Raw genomic sequence first — 12,575 nt, 5'->3', positions numbered from 1 at the left:
GAGATCATAAAGCACAGTCCCCTAACCAAACACATCCAAGTACTATTCCATTAGAGATTTAAGGTGTATTTTAGTTCCGTCCTATTTTACAGGTGAAAAATCAAGTTTAGGTTATAGTAATTCTTAATTTTCCCTTGACCAACTTGAAATGTATCATATAAAATACAAAACAGCGTCAGTGAACAAGATTCACTATCCTCCCTGAAAGGCTGGGCAGTGATGGGTTTTGAAACGATTTTTTAGCAATTTTTCAAGCGCGGCGGGGGTGGGCGGGGGATGGGGTGAGGAGTGGTCGCACGAAGTCCAGGTGCCACAGTCGCTCCCTCGGGCCTTCACCCGGGAGGCCGCGGAGCCCTCCGGCCGGACAGGGAGGGGCTTGGCGCTAGTCCTCGTGTCCAGAGGGCATTAGTTATCTTTTAGAGAAGCTGAGACTAGAAACATACCAGTTGGGCAATTTCGCTACCCCTTCCCACGCGGTAAACCCTTTGAGGACATTCCTCAATCAAACAAGGGAAAATCATTTTTTGGAGAAAAACAGGCTAAAATCCAGCATGTTCTTGTAGTGCCCGCGGCAAAAGAAGGCTCGGAGCAGGTTTGGATCTCCCGGAGTCATAGTGCTTCAGGGCCCCGGCCTGGGGCGGAGCAGCGAGGCGCGCCGGCCTCTGGGGCGGCGACGCGAGGACCCGGCGCTGGGGGCGCTGCGCGCGGGACGCACTTCCGGAGGCGGCAGGTGGCGTCAGCGGAACGGGCGGTTCGGGCCTCAGCGTAAACAAGGGCTGTCGGCCGCTAGAAGCGACCTGGAGCTGGAGGCGGGGCGGTCGGGCTGGAAGCTGGTACCGGCCCCCGGCGGACCCCCTCCCCGCCCCGTGCCCTCGTCGCCGGCCCCCGCGGCCACCCTGCTGCCCCGGCAGCCGAGAGACACCCCTCGCCGAGGGGGCGCGGGTGGGTGCGAGGGCTGAGGGAGCTGCCTCAGCGCCTTCCCTGTCGCCGCCGTGCATTTCTCCCTTCGCCTTTGTCTTTTCCCCCCTCACGGGCGTGGGGATTGTTGAAGAAAAGTGCAGCCTCAAGATGGCTGATGGCAACGAAGATGTGCGGGCGGACGAATTGCCGGGGCCAGCCTACGAGAGCTATGAGTCCATGGAGCTCGCCTGCCCCGCCGAGCGCAGCGGCCACGTAGCCGTCAGCGACGGGCGCCACATGTTCGTCTGGGGCGGCTACAAGGTCAGTGTTTGGCCGGCCCGCGACAGGCATCTCTCAGCTGTGACCAGGGACCAGGTCGGTGGGCCAGGCAGGCAGGCCTGAGCGGCCGCCACCCGCATCCCCCGCCGCCTCCCGCATCCCCACGTCGCGACCCTGCCCGTTGGTTCCTTTTTCTTTTCTTTTTTTTTTTTTTGCGTGTGGTCATCTTCCCACGAGTCCCCCGACCCGTCCCAAGGCTGCTGGGTGGTTGTCACTTAAACCTTCTCAGCCTGCTTTCCTCCGTCCACCCCTACGCGCGTTGCTCCGTGCGGCCCCGAGCGTTATTTAATGGGAGGGTGCGCTGGGCGGTGCTTGTCTGCGAGACATATTTTGGTTTAAAAGTGTTGGGGTGTGTGTAAAAGAGTTGACGGTGTGTGCTGTCACTCTTACCTGTTTTCGGGCCAAGCTAGGGCACTTTGCCCTCTGGAGCTGGGGTAAACTTCCTCACCGATACCGTTGCCCACTTACGGGCGACGGAGGTCTAGGAAAACCCCTGGAATTCTGAGAGGTGGCAGAAATTGCCTTAAGCAACCTTTCCGCCTGTTGCGGAGTCCCAGCTACAGCTGTGCAGATGTGAACATTTCAGGGCTATTTTCCTTTTGGTTTCAGCTGAGAAAGGGCTGAAATTTTCAGAAGAAATGCCTAGTAAGAAAATGAATTGGAAAAACTCAACTAGTAACTAAAATAAATAAAAATTGTAACTGTAGGGTGCAGTTTCTTGACCCCAGTCATAAACAGTGTAATTAGTTACCAGTTCAGAGCCTATTGCATTTTTTTCTCTACCTCTGACTGGGGACTCCTACCCGCCTCCTAAACCTTGCTCACTAGTTCTCTTGCTTTTAGAACTTCTCATTGACACTTCACATTATAGAATTGTTTCATTTCATTTGCTGGAGTGGCTCTATCCATTTCTACCAAAACTATTCTTAGTCCCTTTGGTCCTAAAAATGATCTTCTCTCAATTGCCTGAAATCTAGTCCATGACTTGCTTTGTGACTCTGACAGTAGATGTCAGCTTATGGTGCAGTTGACCTGATTATAGTTGACCTGAGATGACTCTGAAAAGATAGATGGGAGAAACTGCTGTGGCTGTCTTGACTACTTAATTTTGTTTAATCACAAAAGTGTACACGCACACCCTTTTTGGCTAGCCCTAATTCATCTTAAATGTTTTCTGTAGCCCCCAGTGAATGTTTAGTGGGTACTTAGTTAAGCGGAAGGGGGTAGGTATATGGTGACCTTTATTAAAAAGTAAATAATTCCTTTGGAGAAAAGTAAACCTCTTGGTCAGTCATAATTTATCTTAAACTACTTTGATTCAAATTTCTCTATGTAAAAATCAGCATTGAGAGAATGGGACTTTTCTTTGGTTGTGGGGAGGAAATTTGTCACAGTGGAAGATTTCTGATGGTGTTTTTGAGGGTCCAAAACAAGCTATCTCCCGCATTTTGGCTCTAACCATGAGAGTAGGCACTGGAAACCCCTGGAGATTGTTTTGAAGGCAATAAACCTTAGCTTCCAGCACAGTAGTCCATTTTTCTCCCTAGGCCAGGCTGATATACTCCAGGTCAGCCTGCTGTGTCTTCTAGCCTTTCCCTTCAGATATGGTGGAGTGGAAAGCAAAATGTTTACAGGGTAAACTGCTTTATTCCTGTATAATACTCAGGCTTATTAGACTGACACCCATTCTCAGTTACCTGTAGTTGTTTATTGTATGTTGACATTGTTCAGAAAGGGAGGTTCAAAGGCTATAGAGGTCAGTCATTGGTTGAAGGAGGCTGAAACCCTGGTACCACTATTATTTGCCAAGTAACCTTGGGCAAATTATGAACCTCTCTAAAAAAACTTTTTTTTTTTTTCGTAATGTTATTACCTGAAAGGAAATGGAGCAGAACAAGGAACTTTAAATTTTGCGTAAGGACTTAATATTTGCATATTTGCAGTTGCTTTAGAGATTTCCCAGTGATATCTTCATTTCCTGTACCACTGCACCTGCACTGTGGCAACTGCTCTATCAAAAATTTGAATTAGGAGTTGTCTATATTAAGCATTATCTTGAGTATGTGGCATGGGGTGGGGAGGATTGTGCATTCGATATAATTCTAAGTCCTATTTTTCATAACAGTATATTAAATATGAAAAATCACAATAGTGCCTCCGTACAATATCAGTTATTTTTATATTTGATTTTTTTATTTTTTTGGTTCTTTTTAGAGTAACCAAGTCAGAGGATTATATGACTTTTACCTGCCTAGAGAAGAACTGTGGATCTACAACATGGAGACTGGAAGATGGTAACTATGGATATTATAAGGGGGACTAAAAAAAATACTCTGTAAAACCCAATCTAATGAATAAAAATATTTTAATTAAAGATGCTAAACTGTCTATATGTTCTGTAAGGAATATTCTGCTAGTTTAGCTTAGCTGCTAAGCTTAGATACTTTAGCATCTCTTCAGAAGTAGTTCAGTAATTATTAAAATAGGTAGAGGCTTCAGATCCTGGAATGGAAATATAATAAAAGTTCCATTCTTTTATATATTTTTTTAAGATATTATATCTTCTGTACCTTGAATGAAGAAAAAAAATTCAGGATTGTATCTGCTAGAAATAAAGGTGGTATTTTACTGAGCTCTAACATTAAAATTTCTATGCAGATATCTTTGAAATAGTATGTTTTATTTGAAAAACAAAACTTAAATTTGCCTTCCATACAAACAGGATATTCTCTCAACAGTGGTACTCAAGAGTATATCCTTGGCAGAATTAATGTGATTCTCAAAAGGCTGGGTTAGCCATGTTTGAGGATTTTTAATCTTCCCCCATGGTTCGCCTTTTGAGAACTTCATGCTTTACATATGCTACATATTACAGGTCTCACAACTAGAACAGTATTCCCACTTGGTTTTAAGAGTTCAACAAAAAATAAAGATTATTTCCACACATAGAAAATCAGTGTTAATCTGTTTACTAATCTTTTTCTAAAGAATTGGAAATTTATAATAGTTTTAATGGGGAATTTTTCATTTGAAAAAATTTTTTCATTTAAAAAAAATTCCTCATAATTTTTCATAGCCTGCCAAAACTTAAAACCTTAGCATAAAGTGATATTGTGAGCAAACCTTGAGTGTCCTATTAATATTCCAAATCTTAGATTTCATAATTTGTTTTGATATAGATTCTTTTTTAGATTCAGAATGAGTTCAAACATGCAAAGCACTCAGAGGCACTACCTAAGTGTCTATAGTATTACATAAGTCTGAATCTGAATCAGATTCATTTGAATGGCTAAAAGTGACTGAATAAAACACCTATTAATCTTTCAGGACCAGGAAATTTCCTTTGGGTTCCTGGCCCACTCAAAAACAAAAACAAAACCACTTATGGCCATGTAAATAAAAAGCAAACAATTTTAGTTTGAAAACATAAAGTGGTATGCTCCTAGAATAAAATATGACGTTGAGGCTTTTAGAACTGTGCCTGTGTGTAGGACCAGTTGGCAGTCTGTGGAATAGTAAAGAAGGAAGAGAGTTCATTCTTTGAATTAATTTTAGACCTAGACGAGACCCTAGACATTATCAAGTCAGCCTGTTCCTTTTATCCCGCTCCCCCCCCCCCGCCACCCCCATCCCCTATTGTGGGAATATAGATAGAAGAAAATAGATTTTTGTATTTCTTTCCATTTGGGAAGCTTATTTACATTTAGTTTCACCCCCTCAGGAAAAAAATAAACACTGAAGGTGATGTTCCTCCTTCTATGTCAGGAAGCTGTGCTGTGTGCGTAGACAGGGTGCTGTACTTGTTTGGAGGACACCATTCAAGAGGCAATACAAATAAGGTTAGTCTTTCTAAGGATTATGGTTCAAGGCAATATCATTCTTTTTCAGACTTTAGACTTCTAAGGTTAGCCCATACTTATTCCTGTCCCAGTTATACTTGATTGTGATAAGACTGTGCACTTTAGTTTTTTGTCTACCAGTCTGTATTTACCTAGGCCTTTTGTAAAATCAACTTTGGTTGGTAATCTGTGTGCAGTAACTTCCTAGGTTGTTTCTCTTTGTATTTTGTTTGCAACTGCTTATCCTCTTAGAAACTTGAAGTGTTAGATGAATAGTTGTAAAGTAGATGAAAACAAGATGCAATGGGAACAGGGTAAAAATTAACACTCCATCACTCTGAAAGCCATAAAGATAAATGAACACTGACAGAGTTTTATATACTAACATTCCTATGATATGACACCATAACATACTCTTGTTCAGACTTTGTCCATATTTTTTCCAAACAGGAAAAAGAAATCAGTTGTTCTCTCAGGCCAGGGAGAGACAAATGAAGTCAGAAAGGTGCATATGATATAGGTAGACTCTTATAAATTCATTTATTTGGATGTTACTAAGCAGCTGAGCCATTTGGTTAGACATTGGAGACACAGATGGATGAATGATACAGTCCGCGCCTCCTGGAGCTCACATTCGAGAAGGGACACATAAGTAAATGATTTCAGTAGCATATGATGAAGATACACAGAGCCTGGCTCATAGTAATAACTCAGTAAATATTGTAGAATCCTTGACATTTTATTGGTAGGATGAACAGAAAAAGTAGTCTTCACCCAAGTGGTGATGCTTATATACTACAACTCGAAGGGGTAGCCAGGATGGAGGTATTAAGATGCAGTGGTATAAACAGATATGTCTTGTTCATGGAAATGCCAAGTGGTTCAGTATAGATGGCATATGATTGAGGTGGTTTCAAACTGCAATCCTAGGAACTGTAAAGATTTGAGATACCTTGGGACACCTGTGGGAGGAGCATAACAGTGTTAGGTGGGCTCCAGACTGTCCTTTCCTCCTCCATTTTAATAAGTGTAGCTCTGTTTGTTTTTACAAGGCTTTTAAGGTTCTGTTTGAAGAAAAGACTGCCTAAAATATTTGGTGAGGCAGTGCTATAGGCTGTAGTTGAGCCATGTATCTTTTCAGGGCCATGGGAGAGAAGAATAACTTTGGGAAGGAGAGAAGCTGTGGCTTTAGGTGGTGGTCAGGGAAGCTGTGGCTTTAGGTTGTGGTCAGGGAAACAGTAGCTCCTAGAGTAGTTAAGTAGGCACTTCAGGTGTGTTGGTTAAATCGAATGTGAAGGTGAAATTGCTAAGTCTGATTTTTTTGGTAATACACTCCTAATACCCTTAAATTAGATCAGTACAACTCAAAATGCCTATCCAAAGCACAGAATGTAAATCAATACACTTCTATTCCTTCATTAAAAAAGTGTGGCTATGGAAAAAAAGATTAGCTGAATTAAACAGGATGCTTAGTGACTTAGGTAATTTATGTTCTGGCACAAGGTCCTTATCTATATTCAGACCAGTAATAGTTTGTAGACTGGTAGCCAGCCAGTCAGTCCATGGTCACAGGTTTAGTAGCACTGAATTAGATGACATTCTTATTATCATAAATCACAATAAAATTAAATGCTAAAGTTGAATTTCTTTCACATAACCAACTCTAACTGAAATTATTGCTTCTGACAGTTTTATATGCTGGATTCAAGGTCTACAGACAGAGTATTACAGTGGGAAAGAATTGATTGCCAAGGAATTCCTCCATCATCAAAGGACAAACTTGGTGTCTGGGTATATAAAAACAAGTGAGTTAGCAGCATTACAGGTTTGGGTTTTTATGTGGAAAGTGGTTTTGCATTCAAGTATCCTTAGCCAATAACTGTTATAGCCATAGAACATATCTTCTAGGGCCCATACGAGGATTTAGTTAATACATCTAAGCACTTAACAGCACCTCAGATATAACTGTGAACCATATTAGCCATTATTATTTGAATAAGTATTTTTGTATACTCAAGTGTGACTTCTCAATTCATAGGATATGACAGAGTAAGAAAAAATCTCTTGTATCCTAACCTGTGGATATTTGAATTTTCAGTTTTTTTTTTTTTTTTTTAAATAAAACAGGTTAATATTTTTTGGAGGGTATGGATATTTACCTGAAGATAAAGTATTGGGAACTTTTGAATTTGATGAAACATCTTTTTGGGTGAGTGAAGTTTCATATTTGCATATGACCTACTTAGGATATTGAAAGAATACATTTTATTTGCTAGTGGTTTTGTTCATTTTACCTTATTAATCAGATAAAGGGTATATAATTTTGTAATATTTGCGAAATAACTCAGAGATTCTTATTTCCTGTAGAATTCAAGTCATCCAAGAGGATGGAATGATCATGTACATATTTTAGACACTGAAACATTTATCTGGAGCCAGCCTATAACTACTGTGAGTTACTGAAGAGTAATTGATTATTAAAGCAGTGCTACTTAGAGAAGGGAATTTGGGAGGTGGTATGAAATCGATAGTTCATTCTTCTCTTCTGGAGAGAGAAGAGCCATAGCTTTCATATTCTCCAAAGAATCTAGAACTCAGAATAAGTTTAATAAACATAGTAGAGACTAATCCAGCATCTATTATCTAATAGATGCTAAATGGTATTGTTCGTAATTAAATAAATGACCTAGCATTATATTGCAATTTAAGTTACTTAAAATCAGATTTCTTCTCTGATACAGATACCATATAATATGCCAGCTTTTATTGTAAAAGATAAAACTAAAGAAAGCATTCCATTTATTAAACTCATTCAGTAATACACCTCAAAAATATAAAACACAAATTTCCAGTTTTGGTAGACAGCCTTTAGTATTGCTATCGACTAGAAGTCTGCACTTCTGCTTAAAAGCTCAATGTCTTGTATATTCTTATCCCACATCCAGAGAAAACTTTCTAGTAATTATAAAAAGTTCATGTATTTATTAAATTGCTTATATGACTTTAATAGGGTAAAGCACCTTCACCTCGTGCTGCCCATGCCTGTGCAACTGTTGGAAACAAAGGCTTTGTGTTTGGAGGCAGATATCGAGTGAGTATGTAGACAGTTTATATATAGTACACAGAGAGACAGTGTATAGACTTGCTTTTGAATTATTCAAAATGATAACTAATTATCCTTTTTTAGGATGCTAGAATGAATGATCTTCACTATCTCAATCTGGATACATGGGAGTGGAATGAATTGTAGGTATCACTTTAGATAATTACTTAGAAAAGTTCAAAATTTCAGCGGCTTTTTTCTTATTCTCTATTATTAGTATATAACGTACTTGTTTAAATTTTCTGTAACTGAATTTAAATAAACATGATCACTAGAGCCTTAAAGGAAGAATTTATTTCCATTTCCCATAACTATGTGCCCGGCACATAGCATGTGCTCAGTGTTTGTTAAAAAGAAAAGGTGACTCCACCTTCAAAGAAAATAGTTCATTCTAAAGCATGCAGTTAATACCAAGATTTTAAATTTAAAATTTTTCTTAATTTGCTATAAATTTTAAAAGAAAACTTCATTATTCCTCTGCAGTAAATACAGTAACTGCTTTTAAACATCGATATTTTAACTTAGCTATTATTTTCAGAATTCCACAAGGCATATGCCCAGTTGGCCGATCCTGGCACTCACTAACTCCAGTTTCTTCAGATCATCTCTTTCTCTTTGGAGGATTTACCACTGATAAACAGCCACTAAGTAAGTCCTTGGAAAATAAGAAATCATTATATATTATTCACATATAATATATAAATAGTTGGAAAAAAATAGTCTCTTTTAGATATCAGGGCTAGAGTTGGTCAGAATGCTTGCTATTAATTTTGATCCTATCACATGTACCTGTAATTGTTTTCATATTATGACATATTCATTTTGTAAAGAAATGACTTGGAGCACTTGAAAACCCCACTGAAGGGCTAAGCTATGCAAAGGGCTTAATTGGTTAATTGCAGAGAGAAAAAAAGGAAATATATTTTCTGTATCTATTATAATCTGACTTATTACCTTTCTTGCTAAAGCTGTGCCCTTTAAATGTCAATGTCACATTGACAGAATAAAATACTTCATAGCTCTTTTTTCTGTTTTAATCAGGTGATGCCTGGACTTACTGCATCAGTAAAAATGAATGGATACAGTTTAATCATCCCTATATTGACAAACCAAGGTATGAACTATTTAAAAAGGTAATTCTTACACTGAGGTTCACAGAGGTGTATAAGACTGAATGATTGAGGAAATTTTGGCTGCATTACATCTAACATTCTTCTAATAAATAAATATCTTAGCATTCAGTAAGTTTTAACATCATAACTTTTGAGAGAAAACTAATGTTATCCTAGTATCAACTACTCTCTTTTTGGTCATCTCTGTATGAAAAATAGGGCTGAAATTTGATTTTTACTTCTTCCTTTATCATAAAATTACTGATAGTTAAAATTTATAATCAAGCTCTTTACGTGAGTTGAACTGCATCTAGGTCTATCATTAAAAAAAAAACAAACTAGAACTTCAAAACCTTAATGTATATGGAAAAAAAGAACTTTTCAATTAGATTTGCAGAGTAGCCCTGTGTAACAATAAAGATTAAGAAGTCAAACAATCAAAAAAAGAAGAGCCTATTAAACACTGATATTTTTGTTGTTAATCTCAAAGAACTTTTACAGAGACTTCTAAACAGAAAAGGAAATGAGATAGTCAGAATTGGTGTTCAAAGCACCTTTAGATTTGTCAGCTTCCGTTTTTTTTTCTAAGCCTCTTACCTAAGTACTGTCATGCCACTAAGACTTCATTTGGCACAAATATTCTTTCTTTAGAATTACCAGCCCTTCAGATACTTTAGTTTACTCATGAAGATTTGGCATCTCTCAGATGTTTTGTGTAAGGCCAGTTGGCCTTACCTATGAAAAGAGGACGAAGAGGCCATATACCACTCATCTCCCATAAATTTTTTATTGCTAACAAAGATGTAGAGAACAGTCCATTCGTTCAGACCCCTCATTGCATGAATTAGGACTGGATTAGAGAAAATGATAACATCCAGATAAAACAGACATTTTTCTAACTTTAGCTATGTTTCCTTAGGATAATTGTTTCTCGCTTTCATATTTTGAACTAAAGATCGCTAGTCTTTATTTCATCATTTCTGTTCTGTAGTGTAAATCATCAATTTTGGTGTTTGGGGTGACTTCAAACTCAAGTTTTTGTTTTAAATGTAGATTATGGCATACAGCTTGTGCCAGTGACGAAGGAGAAGTAATTGTTTTTGGTGGGTGTGCCAATAACCTCCTTGTCCATCACAGAGCTGTAAGTATACTACCCTATGTTAAAGGACAGTTCATAATGCTGAAATTTATTTGTAGAGTACTTGCTTTTTAATGCATTCTTATCTATTTTTCAGGCACACAGTAATGAAGTACTCATATTTTCAGTTCAACCAAAATCTCTTGTAAGGTAAAGAACTTTTTACTTGGTGTTTAGACTATTTAAAATTACACTTAACACTTTCAAGTAGTACTCTTGGAAAACCTGGTTTATGGATAAGTTAAGGGCAATAACAAGTTTTCATTGATATAACTAACCAGTTCTTATGAAAATCTTTAAAGAAATGTTTAATAGTTTTTTAAGTGAATATACTTCTAAACAGTAAAGTGAAATTATTTTTCTCTTTCCTTGTTCATTTTCAGGCTAAGCCTAGAAGCAGTCATTTGCTTTAAAGAAATGTTAGCCAGCTCATGGAACTGCCTTCCAAAACACTTACTTCACAGTGTTAATCAGAGGTTTGGTAGTAACAACACTTCTGGATCTTAAGGCTTCAGAGATAACACCTCTGATCACCTTGCATGGACAGCAATCCTGTAAACATCAGAGTGGCATTGTTTGTATAATTATATGCACTGTTGTAGTTTTGCAGCTTTTTGGTTTTAATGTGCATGTGAATGGCCTAGAGAACCTATTTTTGTGTCTAAAAGTTTACAATAAATGTATTTAACACCAGTATCGCTCTTATATTAAAACAAAAGAAAATACTAGGGCTTTTTACCCCAATGAATGGTTATTATATTTCCTTTTTGATAATGTCAAGATATATATCTGTAGAAACATACTTTTTAAAAAATTTTAGATTTTTTTCATGGTGAGGGTAGTCTATTGTGCATTCAACACTAGGCTACATAATTACATTAATTTTTTTTTTTTTTAAACATTTCAAGCTGGAAAAATAGTAGGACTAATAAGCTGGTAAAAGAAATTTTTAGAAAGACCAACAGCCGTTTAGTACTTTGACCTTAATACTTTGGTATAGGGGCTGGGGCAAGTGGTCATGTTGACTATAGACAGCTGTTCTCTGATCATTTAAAAAGTAACTTTTGTAGCTCATAAAAGAATGGAAATAAGGTATGACTATTCTCCATTCTGTCAGAAGAAGAAAGCTCAGTCAGGAGTCTTCATTGGTAAGCCTAAAAGTGCACTTCTTATATTACAGGTTAAGATATTCTGTAACATGCTACTGATAAGTTACTAGGGGTGGAAAATAAAATGGTACAAAACTGAATGAGTTTACAAGAAAGAAGACAAAAAGTGAAGGCGTATGAATGCAATTGAAATGATCATTTTCTTCTTGGTGCTGTTTCTTATACTGAATCATGGGAATTATCTGTATTTTAAATCTGGCCTAATATACTTTTGATAAGTACAGGTAAAAGCAGAAAGAAATTTACTCCTTCAGTACTTAATCTTAAATGTTTAACTGCCCCCAGTCCCCACCATCACCACCAGAAAAAAAAAAAAAAAAAAACTTGTGAATGTCCTGTGAGTCAGGTATATATTAGCAGACTACCAAGTCAATAGTCTAAGCAATTGAGCCATTTCTCTATGCAGTTTCTTTACATGAAATGTATACTTACTATTAACCTCCCAATTTCAAGGAAATGTAGGAGAATTAACTATAGAAGTATATAATTACCATTTATCTGTCCACAAATATTTTATGAAATCCTATCATAGACAATGTCTCCTCTATATAAAACTGGAAGAAAATTAAGTCCTTTTAGCGAATACAGCAAGGCAATGTTTAGTTCATTTTTAAATGCAGAAGTCGTTATGTGGTGTTTTCATCTCAACTTCCAAAAGGCTATAAAACGGCTCCTCTCAAAAATTTTTAAGATTTCATTTCAGCTATTTCCTTTTTACATTCAGAAGATTGGGTGCAGACACTTTCACTTTGCCAGGAATGTTTCTTGATAAATCCGTGTCCTAAAAAAAGAGAATTACTGAATATCTTCAAGTTCTATATGGTCAATCATATTTCTTAAGACAATTATGTATCCTCTGCTGTCAAAAGAAAGGGATTTCCAAATTTTCACCTGAAATTTTACTTATTTTATACTGCTTATCAAGTAAGACAGCATTTTCTATCAAACTAATAGCCGCAACTTGCAACTACTAAA

At 37.7% G+C, this 12,575-nt stretch overlaps 2 protein-coding genes across 5 annotated transcripts in view; one reads left to right on the top strand and one right to left on the bottom strand.

Moving 5' to 3' along the window:
• Positions 1-769: 769 nt before the first annotated feature.
• KLHDC2 (kelch domain containing 2) lies at positions 770-11,124 on the top strand. 4 transcript variants are annotated; one of them, XM_016126930.2, is made up of 13 exons: positions 770-1,275; positions 3,454-3,533; positions 4,961-5,078; positions 6,768-6,883; positions 7,206-7,287; positions 7,446-7,529; positions 8,089-8,169; positions 8,266-8,324; positions 8,720-8,829; positions 9,223-9,295; positions 10,347-10,434; positions 10,529-10,581; positions 10,815-11,124. In XM_016126930.2, exons 1-13 carry the CDS (start codon positions 1,069-1,071, stop codon positions 10,936-10,938), a joined length of 1,275 nt encoding a protein of 424 aa, XP_015982416.1. In that variant the 5' UTR covers positions 770-1,068; the 3' UTR covers positions 10,939-11,124. The 4 variants fall into 4 exon arrangements, with proteins under 4 accessions (XP_015982416.1, XP_015982417.1, XP_015982418.1 ...); XM_016126931.2 differs by having other exon boundaries at positions 774-1,221; XM_016126932.2 differs by having other exon boundaries at positions 1,083-1,221; positions 5,005-5,078.
• Positions 10,056-12,575, bottom strand: part of NEMF (nuclear export mediator factor) — a 49,406-nt gene continuing 46,886 nt past the window's right edge. The window contains exon 33 of the mRNA XM_016126929.2: positions 10,056-12,381. Within this exon, the coding sequence (XP_015982415.1) occupies positions 12,304-12,381 (78 nt within the window). The 3' untranslated portion in view covers positions 10,056-12,303. The remainder of the gene's footprint in view (positions 12,382-12,575) is intronic.

This window comes from Rousettus aegyptiacus, unplaced genomic scaffold, assembly GCF_014176215.1.
Source record: "Rousettus aegyptiacus isolate mRouAeg1 unplaced genomic scaffold, mRouAeg1.p scaffold_m13_p_3, whole genome shotgun sequence".
Lineage (NCBI taxonomy): Eukaryota > Metazoa > Chordata > Mammalia > Chiroptera > Pteropodidae > Rousettus > Rousettus aegyptiacus.
The sequence above is the reverse complement of the archived record's forward strand: the minus strand, read 5'-3'. Positions and strand labels throughout refer to the sequence as shown.